Source organism: Ambystoma mexicanum, chromosome 2q (assembly GCF_040938575.1).
Source record: "Ambystoma mexicanum isolate Mex_15411 chromosome 2q, UKY_AmexF1_1, whole genome shotgun sequence".
Taxonomy (NCBI): Eukaryota; Metazoa; Chordata; class Amphibia; order Caudata; family Ambystomatidae; genus Ambystoma; species Ambystoma mexicanum.
Genome location: NC_090924.1, coordinates 542,223,206 through 542,250,072, shown reverse-complemented (window position 1 = coordinate 542,250,072; position 26,867 = coordinate 542,223,206). Strand labels below are relative to the sequence as shown.

The following is a 26,867-nucleotide window of genomic DNA, read 5'->3' as shown; positions in this document are numbered from 1 at the left end:
AATCCAGCCCATTGGCTTGAGCAGAGAAGATGGTGGTTCAATAAGTGCCATGCCTTCCTGGCTATGTCCCCTCAGGAGGACAACGGCAATGATAAGCTACAGGGCAGCTGCCATGATAAAAGGCAGAAGAGTGTAAAGCACAGTAGATCTGTTGGTGTGTGCCCTGTTAATGGTATTCCTTGGAGTGAGTAACTGCATGTCGTATGGTGCCAATTTGTCTGTTGGGCCGAATGACCCATTGCTATGCAGCTAACCAGACCCAAAGGGCTGTAATCTATCAGACCTTGGGCTGTTTCCTATGAATAACACACTCCCATGTTTCTACGCCAAACCCATAGAAAGCAGATTGGCACTCAGAAACTGGGTACTACCAACCTGAACACATCCATGCTACAGATTTTCCATTTGCCGCTCCCAATGTCCCACTAATGAACCACACCCTCCTGATGTTGGGGTCAACTAGGAGTGAGCCCAGCCGTTCCACAGAGAGGTTAAAGATAGGAGGTGGGAGGAGGGAATGGAATCCAGGGGGACTCCACAGGTGACACACAGGGGTTGGGACCAGAGAGGCTCCACCTGGACAGCTTGGTGTCTGCCAGAGAGGTAGGATGTGAACCACTGCAGGATATGCCAGAGAAGCCCATCCTGTGTGCAAGGAGGGTGAGTAGTATGTGATGGCCGACCATGTCCAACATAGCTAAGCAGTCCAGGAGGACTAGCAGGCACGAGATCTCTTTATTGATAAGCTGCAGGGTGTCAATGACCTCCGGGATGGTGGCTGCTTCAGTGCTGCTGTTGCGGCAGCACCGGTAATAGACTGAGGTGCTAAATTTTTTATAAGTAGTTGATTAGCCACTACCTTCTCGATGACTTTGGCAATAAGCAAGAGGGTAGTGATTGGTTAGTAGTTTGCAAGGTTTTCCAGGATGAGGGTGGGTATTTAATGGAGAGAGTACTCATTTCGTTTTCAAGACTGCACTAGTGCTACTGTTACTAATAGTACTATTAACAATAGCCGTACTGTACGACCAACATCAGTATGGTCACTGCTACTGTCAGTACCTTTAGTAACAACAGTGTTACTAGTAGTACTGCTATGAGCATTAATAGCAGCACTATGGCCACTAGTAGTATTAGCAGCAGTAGTAGTAGCAATATCACCAGAATTATTAGTACTTCTGCCAACAGTACTTCTTCCAATGCTAAAATTACTGAGAGCATTAGCAGTGCTGCTGTTAGGAGTGGTATTACCATCAGTACTAGTCGTAGAAATACTACCAGTAGAAGCACTAGTTATACCAATGCAAAGATTGTGAAAATACTACTACAACTACTAAAACACATGAACTAGGTGTGCTAGTGATAGTGGTAGCAGCACTACTAGTACTACTACTGCTAGTAGACATCATATTAATAGTACTACCAGTAGTTCTATTCCTACTACTGGTAGTAGAAGTGCTACTTCTGATGAGGTTATGAATATAAATATTTAGGCTGCTACTGCTGGTTGTAGTAACAGTATTTCTACTGGTAGTGAACCGACCACTATGACTAGCAGTAGTAATTCCACTAGTGCTAGTGTTAGTACTCGTACTACTACATCTCCTAGTAGTGGTATTGTTACAACTACTGCATGTAGTAGTACTGGTACTGTCGGTAGTAGTGGTGTTAAAATGACTGCTACTACAAATACCAATACTACTGCCAGTAGTAGCAGCAGCAGTATTAGTATTACTAACAGCATTAGAAGTAGCACTTTTGATCCCAGTAGTATTTTTAATGTCATGACTGCTACTGCTAGAATTGGTAGTAGCACTGGTAGTAGAAAAATTGCTTATAACAGCACTACCGCTGTAAGAACCATAGCAAGACAAATGCTTACAAAGCGTTGAACATAAGATAGTTAGGGCGGGGGCCGCTGTTGCGCGCTTGAGTGATGGCTGCCTAATCCACAGAGCTACGATCTGAAACAAATCCTGACTCATAATTATCCTGTTTTGGGGCCACCCACATACTGGAATCATAGACTTGCCCTTGTCTGAAGGTCCGCGGGACATTACACGAAAATCCTGGGTGAAAATGCGGGGAAACAGCTGAGATAATTTGTTGGCAAAAACCACTGTGATCGCAGAGAGGTGTGAGCCGCTCATGGGAACCATGCAGTGACTGCTTGAGGCCGCTGTGGGAGTCCGACTGCAGGCTGCAGGGGGGAGGAGCTGCAGAATAACAGCAGGCACCGGCTACAGTATGCAGCTCACCACATGGACGGATATTGGCGGCATTGCAGAACTCTGATAGGAGGTGGTGGGCATTAGCAGAAGCCCCTTCAAGGATTTAACCACGCTTGTAGGCGGTATCATTGGGGACTCCACGGTCGAGGTAGCTCCTAAACTAACCTGCAACCCCACGATTGATCCGACTGGCTCCATTGCCTGAACAACAAAGTAAATCTTTATGACTGGGGCCGTGCTGCAGTGCAGTGTTGGGGAAGACCCACGGAAACTAGCTACCTTGCAATCCAGCCGAACAGAGAGGAGGTGCCAGCCACACACGATCTGGAGGTAAGCCCCGGCGTCCTGAAGGTGGAGGACTGGCTGAGCGCAATGCTGCCCCATAACACGGGCAGACTATAGTGGGCGGCTGCGTCCGAACAATAAAACTGCTGTACCTCGGCTCCCTCTCCCCGGCACCTAACACAGCATATGCGTGTCCTCCTTCCATGCCCTGAGGACAGTGATCAGGAGTGTAGGCCTACACACCCGACAGAGTGGGAACCGTCGGGGTGACCCTACAGCAATGAGACAACACTAGTGTATGCCACACAGAGAAGGGCATCAACTACACAAGGGAACTACTCCCCACCATTATATCTAAACAATTGAGGCACCCATCCTGGAAGACTGCAAGGGGAAGCAAGGGGAAGGGGCGTCCGGAATAGACCGGACCCCCTGCTATACGTGGTGCTGCGACGGCGCAGAGGTTCCACCAGTGCCAAGCTATGGTGGCGCTATGCACGGCCATGGATCAACTGCACCATACAAAGATGGACTACGTGAGAGGACACGATCCAGCCTCAGACACAGGTCACAGTGCAGGTACATAAACGTAGTACGCCGTGCTCAACACACCACTGACCTCTCCATTAAGGGTGATAGAGGGTGACTATGGAAGCTCACTGCATATTTGTTCGATGATGCTGAACCTTGTTACCTAAGATCCTACACACTGTAGCTTTACCAGTGAGACCCCACACAAGTGGTTCCGACCATATTGGAAACACTGACTGAGCCGCTGACACACACTGAGGTTTAACAGCGGGATGCAGTAAAGCGGAGGATGGGGACACAAAGAGCACAGCGAAGTTGAGGCATACTGTCCCCCATAACGATTGATACGAAGAGAGGTGAAAACAGCTAAGGTGGAATGTCACGGTTGGGGAGCGCACCCTGAAAACTAAAATCAGGCGATCCTGGGACGTGGGAGTATACAGTTCATTCTCTGGAACGGATAACAAGGCATGCACGACTGTAATCACGCCAAGACAGACACATCACCCACTTCCACACCAGAGACGACCAGGGGGGGCCTGGATACTCAGCGAGCGTCCCTGTGGTGACACTGAGCTTCGCAACACGAACCACTATATGGTACTGCATCCTATATAATGCTGATTTGATGGGGCTAAGCACCCACAGACCTTATATTGCCAGAAAGACGGTTTGAACTGTTGTATGATGTGCAACTGGACCATCCTGTGTCATATGGTGTAAACACATATTCAGCCTATGGACATTAATTGAATCTATCCATTGCCAGAGTGGCTTTGTGGAGGCCCAATCGCGTCAAGATCCTAACACCAGGAGGCTCAGGTGATAGCTGGTGAGACATACTGTCTAATACACGAACAAACATACCGGAGCTCCTATCCTTCTTTGCGGGGCAAGGCAAAGAACGCTGCTACAGGGGAGATGACAAAGGGAGCAGGAGCCAAAAAGAAAAGGCCAATGGATTCGTTCACAAGCTCTCAGACGCAGGGCCCAGCGGTGGAAACTTCAGCGGCAGTCAACACCCAAACTGAGACACTACACAATGATAGAGAGGACCGCCTGATGGCCATCGTGCTAAACGGATTTCTGGCTGTGAACGTCACATTAGACAACATTGTTGCAACTATTGCCTCACTTAAAGCGAGGGTGGACAAAGAAAGTGCACGTATTACGGAGGGAGGCCGAGGGCAGAATCAGCTCGAATGAAGACACAATTAACCAACATGGCCGGGATATTGCTCAACTAAAAGGGGACCTGTCTAAGATGCAAAGCAAGTGCGAGGATCTCGAATCGATATCTAAGAGAAACAACACCCGGATAGTCGGAGTTTTGGAATCTTTTGGCAAAGGTTCAATGGAGGGGCGCGTGGAATCTCTCCTGAAATCTCTCTTTGATGCAGGATCCTTTTCAGAGCACTTCCTGGTTGAACGGGCCACCGCACTCTGGCCCCTGAACCCAAACCCGGAGTACCATCCCACATGATAATTGCTCACCTCCTCAATTACAGGGACAGGGACTCGATCCTCAGGCTGGCCAGGGAAAAAGGTACGCTGCACTTTGAGGGGAATAACATCCATATTTATCCAGATTTCGCTGCAGGCGTACAAGCAAATAGGAGGTCATACTAACCAGTCAAGCGTCTACTCCGAGCATGGTAAGTGCCCTACGCGTTGATGTTCCCCGCCAAAATGAGAATCCAACACAGCGGAAGGGCGCATTTCTTCGAGACACCCTATGCAGCCACGGCCTACATCGAGGCCTCTGTCCCTCTTCTCCCCAGGGAACGCAGGGCAGATCAGAACATGAGACCCCGGCACGACGAGGAGAGGCATGGCCCAGCGGACTGAAGGATGTTTATGTCCATATCCTTTACATTTGTTGAATGGCTAAAATGTGGGTGGCACTATACGTCACTTATTCAATCAGGGGCACCTGGTGAGGGCAGTCGTTTGGCTGCAACATGGCCGCCTCAGGAAAGCTGAAGGGGATGATGATGCGGGAGGGGGGTGGAAAAGGGAGGGGAATGGGTTTTTCCCTAAGACACCCACGGGGGGTGGAGAGGGATGTTGAGTTCAGGCCCAGTTGCAGGAGTTAAATGTTTTAAAATATATGGTCATGCCATCACGTGTGGTGCTTCCTTGAAAAATCCACACATGAATCTGGTAATAGATGCTGAACGCAAATGGCACACAGCTAAGCAATGGGTGAAGGACTGCAGATTAATGCACTGTCTTGGAATGTACGTAGGCTCAATAATCCAACGAAATCTAGAAAAGTGGGGACTTACTTCACCTGGCGCCACCCCCACATATTAATGTTGCAGGAAACCCATGCACTTGGGAAAATGAACACTGACTTCCTTGCAAACTGTGACAGATCCTCTAACATTCACCAGACACCTACCAAGGCAGCCACCACTTTGCAGCAGATATTGATGAAATGATCAATGATTGATGCATGGAGAACACAACGTCTGTATGAGAGACAATACTTGTATTACTCTTCAGTGCACAATTCCGAATCTGGCTTCTTTCTTCCTCTTGCTCGAATGCGTTGACGAGCTGTGGCACTTACCCCTGGACAATCTCTGACCATTCCCCGATATCATTGGTGGTGGTGTTGCAACGTGAGACCCCACAACCAGCTAGGAGATGGAGGATGCCCTCAGCTTTCCTAAAAGACCCTAATGTAGCAGAGTCCCTCCATAGGGAGATTGAAGAATTCTTTACGAATAACGAGGGGTCCGTTGATCACTATGCGATGCTTTGGGAGACCTTTAAGGTCTGGGTAAGGGGGATCATTATGTCTAAGACTACGGGGCTTTTGAAATCTGTAAGACTAGAATTGACAAGGGCTCAAAAACAATTGCGCGACCTGGAACCTAGGAACAGTGATACCCACGATAAAAATATCCTTGCTGACATCAATAAATTGTTGAAAGATTTTGATTAGCTGGTTGCCAGGGAAATACAGTACATTGTGGCCCCTGTTAGGGCACGTAGATATGGGGAAGGTAACAAGGCGGGGCGGTCTCTGGCCAATCTAATAAAAGCTGAAAGACAACATATCTCCATTGCAGGTATTCACGTGACAGACGGCAAGGTGATCACAAGTGAGAGGGAATTCATCAAGAATTCCCAAAGTTCTATACAGAACTATACTCCAACCAGGATCGCAAATCCAACTTAGACATACATAACTATCTTGATGCGTTAAAACTCCCAAAACTATCCCCGGAAGTCAAATTGACCCTTGAGCAACCGATCACCTGTGAGGAGATACTAGAGACAATTAAGGACCTAACATCAGGGAAGGCCCCAGGATCAGACGGTCTGGGTGCCGAGCTTTATAAAGAATACCAGACAGAGCTAGCCCCAGTGCTGCTAAAGGTATGGGAGGAGGTGATGGAACAGAATATCTTGCTGGAATCCATGAGGGAAGCCATAATAACTGTACTGGTGAAACCCCCTCGTACAGACCCCTATAGTTAATTAATTCTGACGCCAACATGTTTGCAAAAGTCTTAGCTACCAGCCTGCTCCATAGTATGCCGAGCCTGGTGCACCCAGATCAATGCGGCTTTGTTCTGACTCGATCTACCGCCTTAAACCTCCGCAGACTCTTTGGCGTCATGGCACAAATAGATCCCAAAGCAAGAGCTGCTGTGGTTTCCTGGGATGCCAAAAAGGCTTTTGATTCCGTATCCGGGGAGTATCTGTTTGCAGTACTAAAAACCTTCGGAATGGGTCCTTTCTATATTAAGTGTGTACAGCTGTTATACACGGCACCCAGGGCTAAGGTTCTCACGAATCACACGATGTCCAAATTATTCCCATTGGGAAAGGGCTCCATGCAGGGCTGTCCGTTCTCCCCTATACTTTTTGCTTTAACTATCGAACCAATGGCAGCATTTATACGACAAATGCATGGGGACAGAGGCATAAGAATGACAAGCCCAATCCAATCTATCTCACTGCATGCAGATGACACACTTTAGTACGTCCGAGACCCTGTGACAAACTTAAAACCCATTGTGTCTGACATACACGAATTCGCTGAGTACTCGGGGTGCAGGATTAATAATGCTAAATCTGAAATATTCCCATTGACCCCAGCCACGCCGTACCCAACGGACACTTGTGGACTTAAATGGTCGACTCAACACATTCGCTACTTGGGCATACTGATATCCAAGGATAGGCAAACATTATATGTGGATAATTATGAACAACTCTTGCAGTCACTCAACACTAAATTACAGATATGGGCTAGACTCCCCATCTCCTTATATGGCCGAACAGCCATTCTGAAAATATTGGTCCTCCCCAAGCTCCTATAGCTCTTCGGTAATACACCCATATGGCCAGGCAAAGCTTTTTTTGTGAAACTCCGGTCCATGATCACAATGTTCCCATGGAATGAAAGCATAGCCAGGATGAAATGGGAGAAGATGGTTGAACCTTACAACATAGGGGGCACAGCAGCACCAGACTTTGAGTTGTACACCGCAGCCCACATTTGGATAGAAAGGTATGCTGCAACCCCCAATTGATTTGTGTACTATCATATTCAGCACACGCCACAGAGACCCATGCCGATTTGACCAGGTAAGTGTTACGGTCCACGCCTGGACCGCGATCTACAAAAAATGACAGATAGAGACACCCAATGACCCGGAGGCCCGTTGTGGAACTTCTCTGGCACCTCCCCCATATTCAATGAAGATCTGCAGAAAACATGGGACCCGAACAGGGAAATAAAAATGTGAGACATTTTCCCCAACGGGAAATACTTGACCTTAGATGACTTCCACAACACAGTAGGGGAGGGGCAGCTCAAGGCACTTCAATATCACCGCATGAGAGCAGCGTTCTGCGCTAAATGCCCGCTGTTCCTTGATGAACCCCCCTCACATGAATGTCTGCAAGCCATGACGCCCGGGACCGGACCTGGAATCTCTACACTATATTCTATGGTACAGGCACACTCTGCATCCTTAAATAACATTAAGGAAACATGGGAAATGGACATGGAGGTGATGATCACGGAAGAGAAATGGTTCAAATATTGTCAACTGACCAAAGCCGTGTCACTTAACGCTGGCCTCGACCTGATCCAATTTAAAATTCTAAACAAATTACACTAGACACCGGACACAATTGGCAAATTTACTGCCAACTTCTCTGGGGAATGTCAAAAATGTGGGGAGCCTCGAGCCGCTTGTTTCATATGTATTGGGCCTGCCCTGTGGTGGCAAGATTCTGGGGGGCGGTGGCTGAAATATTTGTTTGGGGACATTGGGAAAGTGGCATAAACCACTAGAAGACTTTTTAATGTTTCTTGTGTGATAGCAAAAAAATGTATAGTGCAAAGCTGGAAAAGCCCCTCGGCACCACAGGTGGAACATTTCCTCTGGGAACTGTCATTCGTTAATGAATGCGAGGAATCGTATGTGATGACATTGCCTAAAACAAGTCGCCCCAAGGACATATGGGCCCCATTTAGGATGTACCTCTGTGACATGCTATCAGATGATGAAGCCTCTCCTAGGCCTACACCATAAGTATGCGAAGTCTGACTATGTAAAATTATTGGAAATGCATCTATGTATTGTGTTTTAATGGAACATGCTGTATGTGGCTGTCATGACCATCAAAAAATAAAGTAAAAAAAATAAAATAGGATAGTTAGGCATTTCTTTTGCAGTACATTTGGCAGAAGATAAAACATAGGCAGTTAGGAGCAACATATTGTTTTAAAAAAAACGTTATGTCACCTTTAAATGAAATGTCTCTGGAATAAATGATCACCTGGAATTGCCTTTATGTCGCATGGGACCAAGTTCCATTGTTTAGCCACAAGAGGAGAAAGACCAGCCTCCTTGTCAACAGCTTCTGAATTTTGGAAGACAAATAAGTAAGTCGGACAATGAATCTAGTGCTTCCAAGAATCCAGAAGCCGTGGCCCTTTTCATAAGACCATACAGAATGCCCTGAAGTCAACACACCAGCTATTTGATCGTCAGTTAAAAGATCTCACATTCAGCACTCTTCCGAGTGTTGCATGATCTACAGAGGGAGCCCTCAGAAGATGCTGTTGGAAACATCCAACTGAGGCAACACCAATGGGAAGGAGAAATAAAGTAAAGCGAGACTTTTTTAACCTCAGCTGCCACCTACAGGGTCCCGATCAGCTTTCCATCAAAGAAGGCCTCAAAGATTCCTCAACAGAGGAGATGGTTCTGGACACTCTCCCAGCTCTTGGTGCCATGTGTTTGATGTTGAGGCCTCATAGAACGCTCCCACCAACAGAATCATTTTAATTCTGCTTTGACTCATCCATTGATAACAAGCAAACAGCTGTCAAAGGTTTGTCTCATCAGGATTGTTGTTGAAAATCAGAGGTGTGTCCTGGGCGCAGTTTTAAATATAAACGCTGTAATTGTGAATCAACTTGATCAATGGTGTAAAAAAAAGAGCAAAGGCGAGGCCCGCGTCCACTGTGCGTCTGCGAATGAAACAGAGGGAGGGGGATATTCTAGTGCCTCTCTTGTGGCATGTCCTACAATACTGATTTGAAAGGTGTGGTAGGGTAGTATGTTGTGACTGACAGTGTCAAAGACGGTTACCAGTCAATTGGTCGAAAACATTTGGTCGACAGGACAATTGGTCGACACCATTTGGTCGAATGCCAAATGGTCGATTTTTTTTTTTTTTTTTTTTACCCCTTTTTTGGTTTTTTTGGGGGGGGTCCCCCCCAACCCCCTTTTTTTCTTTTTTTTTTTCTTTCCCCACACGAAAACCCACAAAAAAAATATATAAATAAAAAAAAAAATTCGACCATTTGGCATTCGACCAAATGGTGTCGACCAAATTGCAGTCGACCAAATTGCAGTCGACCAATTGACAGGACACCGTCAAAGACCACCGACAAGTCCAGTAGAACCCTGATCCCGACAATGCCGGCGTCTGTCTGCCACCTCAGATCAGCAGGGATGGAAACTACCAACCGTTCGGTTCCATGTCCGAACGCACCTTTAAGGGCACTATCCCTTATAGTGTTAATGTCCAGAGTAAGGAGCGGACATGGTCTGTTGTAAACGTGATCCCTCACAGAAGCCCTTGGTCTGCCAGGCTCAAGTTAGCAACCTGTTGCCAGCTATATCCACTCCTGTGCCAGGAATCGTCATTGGCCCTCAGTAAGGCCATCTAAGGCCAGGTGATGGGGTTATAGGCCTTGTGGTTGGTTGGAGCAGATGCAGCCTTCGGATTGACTCAGTATATGTATCAGGAAATTGGATGATCACGTGATCAGCACAACTCCTCACCCCGTGCCTCAGTATTGACTATTCAGGCAAAATGCTGGTGTTATAGCACTCTGTTGTCAGGAGCAGATGGAATCTTCTGATTGGCTAAGCAGAGCTGAGGTGATCAAATGATCAGCATAGCTGCTGGTCCTCAGTGGTGCCAATTCAGTCCATGTGCCAGCATTCTTGGCCACCTAGCTTGTGAGAAGTGGTGAGCATCTGGTTGTCTTAGTAGAGGAGGCGGTAGCTGATTACGTGATCGGCACAGCACCAGGGCTCAATAGTGATAGTTTAGTGTGGATGCCTATGTTGTAGCCCCATGGTTGGTGGGTGCAGATGGGGCATTCTGGCTGGCTCTGAAGAGGAAGGACCAGCTTGTAAGATGATCAACAAAGTGACATGGCACCAGTGCCGATGAGTGAGGTCGGATCCTGGTGTTATAGGCCTCCCATAAGGATACATTATTCTACGCATTATCCAAACCGTTTATGCATATTCTCCTTTTGAAGTAGTACACAAGGGCTTTATTGTTGAAAAATGTTAATGAATAAAGAAGAGCAGCATGTGAGATAATGTATTAAAATGCTTTTGCTCGTAATATCGTAATCGGGTTTGTATAGCACATCTTCTACTATTTGGGTGTCCTCTTGGCGTTATAAAGTGAAATATGTGACACTGAGCTTTGCAGTCATCTCCCAGGAACTCCACCTGACGGGCACAAAGCCTTCTTATATTCCAGCTGGATCCATACAAATCAGCAAAAATTACATACATGTGCACTGACAATACATGGCTTTGTGTGATGTCACAAGTTAAAGTTACAATATAATCATTCAGTTAAGATGCCAGGATGTTGTAAGCATGTTGCATTCCAAAGATGTATGGAGAACTAGGGGGAGGTTTGTAAAGCTACACAGTTCTCTGGTTAGAAACCTACATTCCAGAAGTGATAGAATAGACATGATGACACTTCCGCCTGACCGCGACGGCATGTGTAATGTGTATACCACTAGTGCCTCACATGTACTCTTTGCCCTTCTGCACCATTACAAGTATAGGTGCATGTCAGCCTCAGCCTTGCCTGCGAAATGCAAAGACACCCACAGTGCTGGGTATTCTCTGCATAAGGCGATGCATGCAACATGTTGACACTCCTTGCGTTGTGCAAACACTTAAGTTACAAGCTATCCCATCCCACATCCAGAGGGAATCTGTTTACAGATGCAACTCATTACAGTAAGCTATGAAAACAGACACAGAGCAGCGAGCAATGGAAACAGACACAGAGACGCGAGCATTGGAAACAGACACAGAGCAGCGAGCAATGGAAACAGACACAGAGCAGCGAGCAATGGAAACAGACACAGAGCAGGAGCAATGGAAACAGACACAGAGCAGCGAGCAATGGAAACAGACACAGAGACACGAGCATTGGAAACAGACACAGAGCAGTGAGCAATGGAAACAGACACAGAGCAGGAGCAATGGAAACAGACACAGAGCAGCAGCAATGGAAACAGACAAAGAGCAGCGAGCAATGGAAACAGACACAGAGACGCGAGCATTGGAAACAGACACAGAGCAGTGAGCAATGGAAACAGACACAGAGCAGGAGCAATGGAAACAGACACAGAGCAGCGAGCAATGGAAACAGAAACAGAGACGCCAGTGAGCAATGGAAAAAGACACAGAGCAGCGAGCAATGGAAACAGACACAGAGCAGCGAGCAATGGAAAAAGACACAGAGCAGCGAGCATTGGAAACAGACACAGAGCAGTGAGCACTGGAAACAGACACAGAGCAGGAGCAATGGAAACAGACACAGAGCAGCGAGGCTTCAAATATAACAGTAAAGAAAATAAGTATTCAGGTCACTGAGGCCACGCTCTCAAACCAGCAGATGCCTAGTTATAGTGCTGGCCTGGATTCCTTTGTATTTTTTCCAACATTTGTAAAAGATATTTTGCAAAATGAAGAGATATATATTAACTCTGCCACAAAGACGTGACACAAATGATGTTATGTTGGAGGAATTTATATAAACGCACATCTTTAGTTTTGTTTAAGATATACAGTCTTAGCTCTTAAAAAGGAGAGAGTTTAATGTATATATTAGTAGGGCAGCCAACTATGTCATACATGCCTGAAAGAAAAAGAGATACTAGAAACCAAGAGCGCAAGACAGAGCAGTTGTTGCTTGATTGAAGATGGGTGTTTATTGAGCAGTAACCAACAGGATAATTAGCAATGAAAACACAGAGGGAGTCATATTTTCAAGAAGTGAATATAGCCTGAGACCTGAGTGGGTGGGTGTGTGTTTGTGCAGCATGTGTCTACATAACTTTGTCCATGAGTGTATAGTTGCACTGTTTGTGCATGTGCACACGTGTGTGTGTTTGCGCGCATTTCTGTGCACCTATTCTTTGTGCACGTGCGACATAATTGTATCCATGAGTGCATAGGCATCCTATGTGTGCTTGTACAACCAAGTATGTGTGTGTGTTTGTTGTGTGAGTGTGCCAGCGCGGGCATATTGGTAAATGTTTATGTTTGTGCATAAGTATATGTCTCCGAGTTTGTGAGTGCAACCACACATTATTGTATGTGTGTACATTTGTGAGGATACCCACCTACAAAGACTTCTACTTTATGGGCATGGTGCTATGAAGGGTAGAGCCCAACAATATCACACAGGGCATTGAGATTAGCGCAGAGCACCCACAGAGAGCACCCAGATCGCTCAAGGATACGTGTATGCATAGCTGGATTCATTCGAGAAGGTCGAACGTAGGATTACGCTGGCAGATGCTAAAAGTGGTGTCAAGCATGATCCCCGAACACATGGATTTCCTATAAAGGAATCGGATGGCAGTTCTATATAACTTCACTAACATGATGCTTGCCTTGACCTTCAGCCATGCCGGGGCATTATATTTCCAGACCAGTTTCACTGTTGCTACCATGTAGATTTGCCACACAAGTTGCATGCAAGGCTAAAATGGGCAGGCACACATTTCGGCTTTCTGCCATGCCAACTGTGAAGTGTTGCACTGTGTAGGGGGAGCGTGGGCGGATAACACCCACCCTGAAGGATAGTGAGCGCTGGAATAGGATGTATTCATGCGAACACGCAGATTGCCTCACAGAGCGGATGGGCTGAGGACTCAGAGTGGACGCATGTGGCATGTCAAAACTGGGATAGAGGGCAAGGAGAAGGGTCATGTGGGCTAGCGTGAATGGGGAAGTGTGCATACAAGAGAGAAAATTAGATCAAAACAGTGTTGAAATAGGCCACAGATGTAGGCAAAGGAGAATGATGTGACTCGTGGTACATATTCAGTGTGGTCTTCTATTCTAAAGTCAGTGGGGGATAACTGGTTTTGAGTCGGACACAGACATAGAATGCGCACCTTCATCAAGGACACATGCCACCCACATTTGCATGTCTAACGGGCCTCAGAAAAAGAGGCACACTCATTCACTGAGTGCACTTTGCATATTTTTGCAGCAAATGATTCTTATGATAATGTTATCAATATTAGGTAGCTTGTGTTAATCTGATGATGAAAAGGAGTCTTGGGAAGTAGTGCTGTGGTGTGAGTTACGGTTTAACCTGTGGTGTGCTGGACCTCATTTGGACTGACTACTTATACATGCACGTTCAATATTATGATGGGTTTGAAAAAAGCAAGACAAACCCTTCCACCAGCAATGTGAATAAAATAGGGTAGTTTACCTATTCAGACACACCCAACAAGGCACTACCAAGAATCCCTCACTGGAAGTTCACCTCCAGGTTGTAGTGCTTAACATTTTCATTATCCACCTTAATTCTTTAACAAGTGTCTAGTAGTATTTTCTTTTGTATTTCTTAAAGCCTCCTATATTTACCCTCACAATGTTTTCCCCCCTAGTGTTTATGAAAAAGATGGTGATCTGGTGGTGCAGGAGATTGCCACAAAGCCCCTGACGCAGGACCTGCTGCAGCATGAGGTAACGCCGGGTAGCCATAGATAATGGAAGCGCATTAAGTGGAGGGGAGGTGGGAGTGCCTGACCCTTGTCAGGTGGAGGTTTGAGACTCAGAACCAGCTGACGGAGAGTCTAGAGACTTTTATTGCATATACGTCGTTCCCTTAGGGACTCCTGCTCCCCCTCCCTGCAATGCTAAGGTGCACTCTGTATTGTCTCGGGAGGATAGCTGAGAGGCAATGTGCCCGCCTTGGAAAAAAGACAATGCAGAGCAACACAGGTTCGATCCCTGGGTCCGTGCTTAGAAACCTCTGAGTATAAAGCACATTATAAATAACCAATTATAATTATTGTATGACAGGAATCATAATCACATGAAAGAGATTCACCAATCAGGAGACATAAGCCTGCACGACCTGCACAAACACCCTCATAAGTGACCAGCCAATATTACCGGGTAAGGGCTTTGAATATTTGCCATTATTGAATAGTCAAAGGTTATTGTGGGGGGACCATGTCAAACCCATCACCCATAAAGCATCTCTGTGGCTCCTTCTCCTTTCCCACAAAACCCCTCTCTTTGGAAGTACACTTTAGCACAGGCAAGCTCTGGAAATAGATGAAAGGGTAACATGTCCCACTGCCCTGAGGGGCCTGGAAGGCCTCAGTAGGCATCAGTACCGCAGTGGGACAAGCTTGAAGGACCTGTGGCGGAAGGCAGTAGCCCTCCCACACAGGACCTTCATGGGTGAACCGCAAACCTTTGCAGGTGAAGTTAGAAGATTTTGGTGATTTGATTTTCCCTCAAACTCCTTCGCCCACAGCTAGTGCTCAGCACAATTATCCTTTCACATTTATACATAACTTAAGCGAACGCCATACTGGTACCCGACCGACCACCTAGACTACAACGTATGGCAGTCAGGAAACTATTATGACTAGAAGACATCACATTAAGGCACCACCAAAGTCGTAAGAGAATATCTAGGCCTCAATGCACATCTTTAGGCATCAACAACTACAGCCAAACACCTCTTGCCAAAATCCAGCCAACAGCAAGAACAATCATTTGAAACCACATTGAGAACCCCAAAATACTCCCCACCTTTTGACTAACTTTCAGTTTCTCTCCAACTTACTCAACGCACACAAACTAGCCACTTGCACAGGGCTTTTAAAAAAGTCCCTCTCCCCAGACTTCAAACATCACAAATTGACACCTCAAACTACAATTGATATACTCAGCACTGGCCAACCCAGGCCCACATTATAACCTCCAGTCCGCAAAGCACTTGGGGCCTCCTAAACCTCATACCTAGAAAGCTTACAAGCACGCAGACCTCAGCGTAGTACAATCCGCTACACAAAGCACTGCTATCTTGACTTTTACTATCCTCCTAACCAAACAAACCTACCCACTCTCTTCCAGATCCGCCAGATTGCTTGGGGGCCATGCAAATGGCAGGGGTGCACAGTACAAACCATAACATAACATAACATAACATGCAAGGTTAGCCTGATGATCTCTTGGCATGACTTATTCTGCTGGGAGTTTGGGTGTGCAGAGTCACTTCTTCTAAAAGCCCTCTTTTCCATAGTGTGCCTCAGTGGTTTGTCGCAGCACATGGGATTTCTTCAGGTTTTAGTAGGACTTCTTTACAGGGCTGTACCCTAGACGATGAGGAGAGTTTTCATGCTCATGCTTGTCCTTTCTCGCTGTAGGACTGCCACATTCTTGACCAAGGAGGAGTAAAGATCTTCGTTTGGAGAGGGAAGGATTCAACGAAAGAAGAAAAGAAGGGAGCCATCAGCAGGGCCGTGGTAAGCACTTGTTACTGAGGAAAACGCCCAGTATCTAGCCGCAATTTGATTTAGGTTTTGTGAAAATTAGCCACATGCCATAACTGTATACAGAACGAAATAGCCGATCTTTACAGAGGAAACATATTTTATGAAAGCAATACACGTTATAATTTGTAGACGCTGGCTGACATCTCTGGTTAACACCTGCAATATACACATCTTTTACTTCGCACCCTAGATTCGAGGTTATTCGATACATAAGTGTTTGAACAGCAGACATGCCCATTGGAAGTCTAGCTTCTGCAAGGAAGCACTGGACATTGTTTGCGTCAGTTTTATGGGACGCAATTCACGAAGATTTATAGAGGGGAACACCAACAGGTACCTGTGAGCAGCTTGAGATTTGCACCTGCTGCTTTGCACCTGATTCACAAAGCCTACACTTGGCCACATCTGGAACATCTCTGAGATCCAATGCCCTTCTGGAATTCTTTGTGAATCCTGCCTGCACGTGAGCATCTCAGTGACGCGCCAGGCATCCCAAAGTTGTCTCCAGTTCAAGGAGTTGCTAATAAGGTACAGAGGCGTAGACAGGGTCAGGCCTGAGCGGGCAAGGCCCACCCACAATCTGTAAATGCCCACTCAGCAGCGCTGTGTGTGCATTTACAGATGTTGATGTCAATGAGGTGGGCCCAGCTACAATAGCTTCAGGCCCCACTAGTTAGATAATCCTGGCTACGCCTCTGATAAGGTAAAAGGTGATTGGCTCGTGTGCACAGTTTTGTAGCTCAGGCCCAAGGTGTTTTGGAAAATGCTTAAACTGGGACACACCCAGTAGCTTTTGTGGTTCAGATGCATCAGTCGTGGATGCAAGTCCGTGGTTAGTGATGCACTGGATCATGAGGACTGTTGAGGTATGTACTGGATAATGGAGGTGGTTTACGGTTCAAGAGCAAAAGTGCAATGAATGTGATCATTTATTTAGTGGAGAAATGGAATTCCGGAAGGTAAGGACCCAAATAAAGAAGGAAATAAAAGCAAGACTTGGCAATGAATGGAACGCCGTTGCGTTGCTGCTGAGCTAATGGTTATATAGGAATCAAAAACAGACTTAAGTCACCAGAGGTGCAGAAATACAGAAGTGGATCTGTGTGGCAGAGGCCTGAAGTGGATGTCCAGCATTTGAACGAAGAACAGGCACTACCCAACCTTTACAGTCTCCATGGTTCCCTTCCCTGATCTTTCAAAGCCACAGCAAGGTCATACTAAAGTCCTTTGAACAGGAGCATAACGCACACGGGACCCACCTGGGAACCACCGTTTCAGACAGCCGCAATACCTGCATATGTCTAGTGTGCTGGGGATCTGTCCAGTCTCTCGCTGCATTTTGTAGACAGTCCCTTTCTTTTTGTGTTACACCACTGCTTTCGGTTTACAATGGCAGCCATCGACGTTGTGTAGGGACTTCAGAGAGGATTTTTTTAACTGTCATTTCCAGCGTGCAACTTACTTTGAGAAACAGAACATACAAATAGTCAACCAATCAAGAAAAGAGGCTTTCATTGAAAGTAGTTAGGGAGCCATTTGAGCGAGGCGAGGTCTAGAGTCACTTGCTGAGTGGAGGGAAGGGGGAAATGCATGCAGCCTTCAAGGCAGAGAAAGACCAATGTGGTCTTTCTGGAATCCAGTTAATGAGCACTGGACTATAGGGTGGCTGCCATAAGAAAGACATTGTGCATGGGGGGGGAGTGTGCCCAACCAAGTCTACAAACACAATTTAAGTAATAGTTTTCATTTTCATCCTTTGAAACTGTTGGAAACTCAAAAAACACAGAAGATATTAACACTGCCATAAAACAGCAAAACCTGAAGTGTATTCTCTTACATAAAACACAATTCATTATTATTATGATTCATTCTTATTGTGCTCGAATAGAATGAAAAAGGATAGTTCCCTTTAGACTGGCCGCCTAGCTTGATTTCTTTAAGCAGAGCCTAAAACCTAGTGCTTAATTTGTGGGGCTGATTGCCATGGCTCATCCCTGTCATTTTCTTTTGTAGCCTCGGCACTTACTGTTTCTGACTCACTTTAATTATGACGTTTTGATAGTGTGCCCCATCAACCAGAGTGAGCAGGTGCAACCTGTAGTGTAACCCCAAATATGTCAACTATGTGGGGAGCAGCTATGGGTGGTGGCAGCAGTGGTGGGGAACTGCCCAACCGCATTGTCACATGAGTGCTAGAAACTATTTGAGACATGGCACTTATTTTTTTGCAAACTAAGCACTGCTAAATCCCAATCTCCTCTGACCTGAAAGCCATTGCTTGACAGATGCACTGAGATGATTGTGGACGAGAGACCTGCTCCCATCGCTCATATTTGAAAAAAAACGATTACTTTCTGTTATCACCTTCTCTCCCCTTCCCTCGCTTGGTTGCCATTTTCACCTTCCAACTTCCTCTTGGGTGCCATAGAGTGTTTCTCATATAAATATCTAACAAAATAAATTCAAACACATCTCACACTTAATTTTTCAGTCAGATAATTCCTGAAGTTTCTTGACCATGTTAAATAGCTCAGCAAGTTAAGTGCATGCTTCAGAGGCATGTGTGCAATTTGTAGTCCCAGACCTAGCCCTTCAATCTACTGAAGCCATTAAATTGAGTAATCATAAGACCTTTGATTACAGTGCTTAGCAATGTTAGATTCTGTTATGAAGCAGTGTTTACGGTCAAATTGATTTAAAAAAAGATTTGGAAACTGAGGTCAATGTGGTAAGTAGATTGCTCAGTTTCATGCCAAATCACCATCACCTTTGAGATGCCCAGCAGTTTTTGCTGGCCTTATGGATTTTTTTGTCTATGTCCCTGGGTGAGTAGGAACCTTTTTCCTCACTCAAACCTTCTTTTACCCTGGCTATGTGAATCATTTCTGTGTCTCATACTTTCCTCCAACTTTTATAGGCATCTGTAATTTCCTTTTGCAGCAGGCAGCACTTTCTGTGCAATGTTGCTGGGGACCACCTCGAGCTTCCCTTTTTATTTTATTTGACTCTTCTTGTGAGAACACCTGTTTCAAAGGGTAGATGGATACCTTTTATCCTTTATATATTTTATATTGTGAGATCTGCAGACACCACCTTATTTGGAGTGCTGATGGGTTACACTGTATCCCCTTTCTCACTGCTTCTGTAACATTTCTGTTACAGTGACAAACATAACTAAAGGGCTGATGGCAGTGGACGTGTTCTACCAACCTTTGTGTAATTCTTACCCGTAAGCTGTGCTTACAGCTCCTGTAAGGCACAGAAGGGTCACCATTGACCCACAATGGTGACAGTATTCTTTTTTCACTATATCCTGTGTACTTGTCCTTTCTTGGTCCTTCTTCTACCATGCTGTTGCAGGGAAGGTCCTGGTTTGACTTTTGTCTTTGGTGGGAATACTTTGTGAAGCCTGCTGAGGCGCCAGAGTGTCTGTGAGGACAGGAAGCAGGGGAGGATCCCGAAACTCTGCTGATCTTAGTCTTCTGGCATGCCTGCCTGGAACCAGTTCCAACTGGGAAGCTGGCTGTCCTAAAGTACAGCCACGCCCCTGGGTTTGAATGTAGCATGAGTGCTGATTGGCTGCGTTCCTGGATAAGAGGCAGGATTCCTGGTACATAAAGTCGACCACTGGAATGAAATACAAAGAGGAAGAAGAGAATAAGAGGCCTGTAGCTACTTCCAGCAACCAGAGATGCCAGCAGAGTGACCGCTGCTGTGCTGACGCTTTCTTCCACGCGACAGATAAGCTCTGAAGAGGATGGGCCTCATTACAAGTGAGGCGGAACGGGTTAACGGGACCCGCTAAAGGAGGCGGACCCGTTAAACCCGTTCTGCCTCATTACAAGCTCCCCTCACGGGACCCGGTAAGTAACGCCTGGTCAAACCAGGCGTGCTTACCGGGTCCCACGAGGGGAGAGGGAGCAAACAGTGGGCTGCTCCTAATCAGCCCGTTGTTTGCTCCCTCCCCCATTCCCAGTCAGCCCTATAGGTATAAGTATCACAAGCTTTGCAAAGTGTTCACCTGCTTATGTTGGTCTTGTACCTTCAGTTTACCCCTGAAACATAATAATCTTTAATACAAAGTGCTTTTTACGTACCTTGGATTACATACTGCCATTCTATAAGTCTTTTTATACTGTGGTTTACTTACCAAAAGTATTGCAATGGTTTTATATTGTGTTTCCTTATTGTGATAGTACTTACCCTTTCTGCAGATTTCTTTTTGCCTGTGTTTATATATAATAAACCAATATGTGTATATAACATTAGAGTGTGTAAGGGTTTCCTTAGACCATATGTATGCTACAAGTTCGTTGGACCTTCATACAGCCCTCTCTCCCTCCTAAAACAACCCTGACTGCTCAGCCATACTGCCAATACCTTGAGTGGTACGGGCCTATACTATATGTTGGAGCTCTCTATTGCCAAGTGGAGAGTCTTATAAAGTTCTAAAAGGTGGACTTTAGAAAAAACTGCCCAACACAATCTGAAGAGGCCCTCAAAACAGCAATGAACAGAATCATTACGGCATATCCTGAGGCATTTCTTTCTTTGCCCTCAAGGGTTTCATCAAAGCCAAGGGCTACCCGGCCACCACCAATGTGGAAGTCGTCAATGACGGGGCAGAGTCTGCCATGTTTAAGCAGCTCTTCCAGAAGTGGACTGATGTTGGAGAAACTCAAGGCATCAACAAAACGTTCAACGTTGGCAAGATCGGTGAGTCAAACATTTAGACATCTTCCTTGGAAATATCGTCTTGTGCCATGTAGTCACTGTCATGAGCTTCAAGGCTCAGGTAAGGGTTTCATCAGCTTGTTGCTTTAGGCACTTAATCACTGCTTTGTTCTGCTAACATACATTTAAGATTGATATATGTGAACTATATATTCATCTCTTTGTCTAGAATTAAAAGCAAATGACATACAAAGAAAGCTATACAATCTTTACAAAAGAGGTAGCCTTGGAATTTCAGCTGCACGGGCATCACATCACCAAGAACCATATTTGGATTGTGGGTCAGCTGAGTGCTTCATTTAACCCCAAAGTAAATGATATGCTTGGTCCATGAACTTGCAGTGGTGAGCAGCCCATATCCTGTGCCCACAACAGTTGTGCTGACACTGAGCAGGCTGCTAGTGTGGCAGAGGAAGTAATCATTTATTTTGTATGCCAATTCCAAAAGCGGTTTAAATGATGCAGTTCAATTAAGCCACAGATGTGCTGTAATCCAGTCTGGATTTGTTCCCTCGAGAATGAGAGCATCAATTTTTAGTGACCCGGCAAATGGACCATTCTATTGTATGGCTGCATACGAAAACGCGGTCTATGCATCTTTCTAACAGTATAGCTGTGAACCTCAGGCCGCAATAAGAACGAGTCTGAAGAGTGAGTGACCTGATGGTACAGAGGCTAATACTCAACCAAAAGAAGGCATCCGATGAAGGGAGAAGATGACCCGGCCTTCACCAGCATTTTCCAAAGTGTGCCTCTTGGGCAATGGCTGTCATTGGCTAGTTGTGTGTGTGCCTCACCTGTATCTGGGAGGAAATGATCAGTACCATCAGCCCGTTCATTCTTCACGCTAAGTTAGGTCACCAGATATGTACCGAATTTGGTAGCAATATTAATGGCAGATGACCAAACGACTACAACAAACTCAAGGGCTCTTGACATGATGTGAGACGACCCATTAATACATGCACAAAGAGTAAATAATTATGAAGAGAATGCACTGTGATTATCTTAGATAAGCAGGCACTTTGATCCACACTAGAATAAACTTGGCTGCCAGATATGGGCAATCTGCTCATCACTGACTCCCACTGTAAACCAGCATGAAGTGTCACGTGTGGTGTGACATGCCAACTCACATTTTTCAGGATCGGGATTCTGGGTTCTGTTGCCTTTAGACTCTACCTACACATTCAGGCAGCCTATGGTAAGATGACACAGTAGACACGGCTTCAGTGTTGCATACTGAGGAAGTGGTTTTACTGAGTGCGGGCATCTGGCAGAGTGCCGCTGCTACTCTCTGAAGAACTGAGAAGTTCCCTCTTTGCCCTTATAGACCATGGACATGGTCGCAGAATTCCAAACGGCAGAGCTTTAAAACTGTTCTATATGCCAGTCTTGAAGATATGGAAAAACCTTATTTGGAAGATCCTGCACCACTCGCCTCTGCAGTCTTGGACCAACCTGCTGAACCCCCACTGAACCGGAACCTCCTTGTTGAGCCAGATCCTGATCATTGGACTTCATTGTGTCCACTTAAAGTTTGCATGGCCTTGTCGTAAGCCATGAATACAAGACAATTCATTTTCCGTAGCCCCCATCACTGTGCATATCCTGACAGTGGCTCATGATGTACAACATGTTATAAGCATTCTTCTGCACCAAAGAAGATGGTCCATGGACAATGGATGTGGAGAGGGTGCTTGCCACTGGCGGTCAGCCCTGTGGCTGCCATAACTCAGGCCATTTAAGCACTTGTGAACGGGAAAATGATAGCATTTTAGACAGTTGTCAGAGCAGTTTTATTTGGTGAAGCTACACAGTGTAGCCTGAGAAATAGGAGGCCCCACATGATAGTAATCCCTTTGCCTGACAAAAGTGATATGTAGCAGGGACAGTTTAGTAAATTGAAGCAGCAATCCATTGAGTTACTGTCTACTCTCTAACATACTGTGTCCCTCACTCTTCTGTTGCAGCCAAGGTGGAGCAAGTTAAGTTTGATGTGACTGAGTTGTACGCAAGGCCTGAGTTGGCAGCACAGCAGAGGATGGTGGATGATGCTTCTGGGAAAGTTAAGGTGAGTAAAGCGTGATGAGAATTATGCTTTTTGTCTTGTTATTTTCCCATACCAGAGTGGTGCGGGGGAGGACTTGGTGAAAACGCTTCATCACCTTTCCACCAATCTCTGCTGGCATTATAAGGGGATGCACTAATAAACATTAAACAAGGAATGTTCAGTTGCAGCTTATACAGGATGGAGCCAGTTCTAAACTACTCCTTACACTTCTGAATACTTTTGTATTGTCTAATATTTTAACCCATTCCTCTTTGATGTACCCTTGGCACTGATGGTGTGGGTAATCCCCTCTCTATCACCCGGATCATCACATTTGATATGATGGTCAGGGCAAGTTGTGGTGCTGTGATCCCTGGCAAAGAAAGACATAGGACTGCATATGGTAAGTAAGATGGCACGCCCAGCCCCCCGGCCAGCACAGATTCATTCTGCATTTGCAAACCACACATAGGATAAACAAAAGGTGATTATTAAACCTGGTCGAGACAAAGTCCCCTGCCAAAGGTGCCAGGGCCTCCCTGAGCTAGTGGATGATGGGCATGGGGGTGGTATGGTGAGGATCCCCTAGTTGCCCGCACTTGGGCCCTGGCAGAGGACCATCACACTAGGACATCCAGGACCGCACTCCCTTTAAGAAGAGCAGCTCTCCCAGTTGTGGGCTTTAATAAGATTGGGTTCGGGGACACATGACCTCCCCTGGCCCAAAACCCGAGCCCTTCAGACAATTATGTTAGTTAGGTAAAAAGTTCTTATACCGCGCACTGCTGCCAGCGGCGCAATTTCATGGTGCTCTATTATTATTATTATTATTATAGAGTAAATCATTGTTTGGGTGCAGTGCCTTTAAGAGAGCCAAGCGCTCAGACTGAAAGACACCATGTAGCAAAGCATCTTAACTCCTTCAACATCCATAGCTAACGCCTCATATTCTTCTACAGCACTCACACAGTCTGCACAGATATCATAGGTATATCAGAGTTTCTTACAGCACATTCGCAGCAAGCCCGCATAAACATCTTAGACACGGCAGTATTCTCATAGGGAACCTTCACCAACCTCAGATTTCCTCCCATGGCTATCAGGTAATAATTTCTCCATTAAAAAAAGTCATCAGGTTGGCGACTTTTAAAGAAAATGCATTCATGGTGAACACTCCAGGCTATCAAACACTTTCCGCAAATATTCTAGGACTGGAGGAAATGATATATAACTATACCCCTCCTAGAATATTTGGGGAAAGAATTTTGGTAGCCAGGAAAAAAGTCGCCAGAACCTGACGACTTTTTCACAGTGACATTATTACATGGAACCCTCCCATGGCATTTGCGTAAAGATCCAATTCAAGAAAATAATACCATGTTTATTTCCAAGCAGCCAGAAGCAATACAAATGCTAGCAGGGAAACAGTACCACATTTAAAATGCTTTTATTTGTCTCACTTTCATGTAACATACCAGTGAATTATGAGTACTAGCTGGTAGCTAGAAATCCTACTTTTTACCTCATGTAATAGCCCCCTGTACTCTTTGCTGGCGTCTCTGTGTTTTGGACTTTGTTTTTCTCCCAGCCAAGCTTAATCCAAGACATGGCTCTGTGTTTTTATTTGCTCTATCTTAGGAGTCATTAAGACTCCTAAAACGAGGTACCCCAAAGGTACCCAGTAATCTCCCATTAAGAGTACCCTCTCTTTGTTAGGTGTGTGGCTAGGCTGTGGTGGGGGGAGGGGGGCGTGGTGCCGTGGGAAATGGTTCCACATAGTGGAATCCATTTTACCCTGATGGGTTCTTTTGTAGCCTCTTCTCCTTTTACCAAAATGAAGGTTGTTTTTGTTTGCCTTGAAGACCGGTGGGTCACATGACCAGCCCCTGTTCTTCTTTGTGTATGGAAGAACGGGTGGACTTCTTTGGACACTGGATGTATGTATCCTGGACTGGATGTAGTCATCCTGAAATAACTTCTGAATGGCATATGAAAATGACTGTTAGGGGCAGTGTGGATTGACTCCTTTGTGTGAGAACCCTCCCTGTGTGCATGGTTATGATTGGATGGATGACTGGCCATTGGAAGACTACCCCTCTGAATGATGCTTGTTGGGAGATTGGATGATGTGTTCACTCCCTGCCTCCTGAGGGGCATAAAAGGAGACCGCTTTGGCTCTTCATCTTTTCAGTAGCTGGATCTCCGAATCTGCACACTGGAAGGCCTACTGCTTAAGGAAGGACCGAGGCTCTTCACCAGCATCCTTTGATGCTCTGAATAATCCAACAGAGAAGCTCTGCCTCTGCAGGCCAACAGGAAGAAACCCACAGCAGTGCCCTTTTCCCCTAATCTGCTGGGGAGAACTGTATCACAGCTCCTGCTCAAAGGCCTGGTCTCCCTGAAGCTCCTGACCATACCTGCTTTGCCGGAAATGGAAGAGGGGGCCTCTTCGCTGACAGGAATCTGAAGACTCTCCATGTGGCACCAGCACAAGAACTTCCATCGCCAGGGCATCAGGCAAGCTCTCTGGTTTCATCTCCAACTGGGAAGCTCTAGCAGCCATTTATTGCAACTGCAGAACCAAACTTTACTTTCTGTCCCATCTTTCATGGCATGCTCCTCTCGTGTGTAGCCCTTCAAGAAAATCACAAATAAGTGGTCTTCCCTGGGACCTTCTCTTCACAACCCCGGCTCATAAACCAAATCCTGAGCCTGAGGATGATGTGGGCACTTTGCATCGATGACAACAGAGCGCATCCTGTTCCAACTTTAGCTCCTCTCTCACAGACCCCTGATCTGGGAATGACTGGATCAAGAACAGTCACCCTTTCTCTGGGTCTTGGGGTCCCCCATGCACCAGGGACTTGTCATGTGATCCCCCAGTGGTGCCTGAACAATGTGAACTGCAACTGCCTCTGGAAACCGCTGGTTGCCTGCTGCAGTAGTGCTTTTTTCAGATCCAGGGTGTTTCTCTACTGATCCTCCAGTACTGCTGGTTGGTGTATTCTTCTTAACCCGTCTTCATTTTTCAAGTGACTCTTGAGGGCCTCCCTCCAATGCAACTGCAGTTACTCCTCCTTGAAGCACTTTCACATAAAGTGCTGAAGACTGCCCCATTCACACTATTGGTTTCCCTTTATCTCTACTTGAACTTGCCAGCTTAGAAGGAAAAGCATGTTATTTACCTATTACTGATGTCTATTTTTCAAGAAGGACCTTCAGACCTCTTATGTAAAACGGGGCTACTTATCTGATATATTGTGGCATTTTCTGTTTTACGAAGTTACTTGTATTGTTTTTCTCTTTGTTTTTCTTTTACATATAAAGATTATATTTTCTGAAAAATATAGTGTCTGTAGCATCTCACTTTGGATATTAATGGAAAGTGTATACCCTACATGTGAACTGCCACATTCCACCTTCTGAGACTGAGTCCTGGCCTGCCCTGTTGTGACTATCCCTTTGAGAGCGTGGTGAGCTTGACAGATCCAATAAAAGCACCCGAGTCAGGATGACTTACCTGAGGACCAATGTTCCCTCTAGTTATTTTTCTCTATATGCGGAACTGGTTTGCTGTTGTGCGCACATTATTTTGCACGTGCGCAACTGACTAATGAGGTAAGCCACTTTGTGAGCATGCGCATTTAGTGAACTACTGTCGCAGAAGAGAGTTTGGAAAGGAATTTCCTCTTCCCAGTCACTGCAATTCTTGACAAATCTTACAACACTTTTTCCAAACACATATGCTAAAGCAGAATATGTCCTATGTGATTAAACAGAAAACTCATCAACCAGTTCAAGACTGCAACATCTGCCACAGTAGCTTGAAAATGTTTTATGCCACTGGAAAATCACTTGTGTACTACAAAACACAAATATCTCTTGTCATAAACTGATGTGGCTG

General features: G+C 45.8%; 1 protein-coding gene across 2 annotated transcripts in view; it reads left to right on the top strand.

Moving 5' to 3' along the window:
- The window catches only part of VILL (villin like), a 354,049-nt gene that overhangs the window by 230,820 nt on the left and 96,362 nt on the right, over positions 1-26,867 (top strand). For both annotated transcript variants that reach the window (XM_069647691.1, XM_069647690.1), the window contains exons 8-11: positions 14,269-14,347; positions 16,048-16,146; positions 20,739-20,892; positions 22,884-22,984. In XM_069647691.1, the coding sequence (XP_069503792.1) occupies positions 14,269-14,347; positions 16,048-16,146; positions 20,739-20,892; positions 22,884-22,984 (433 nt within the window). The remainder of the gene's footprint in view (positions 1-14,268; positions 14,348-16,047; positions 16,147-20,738; positions 20,893-22,883; positions 22,985-26,867) is intronic.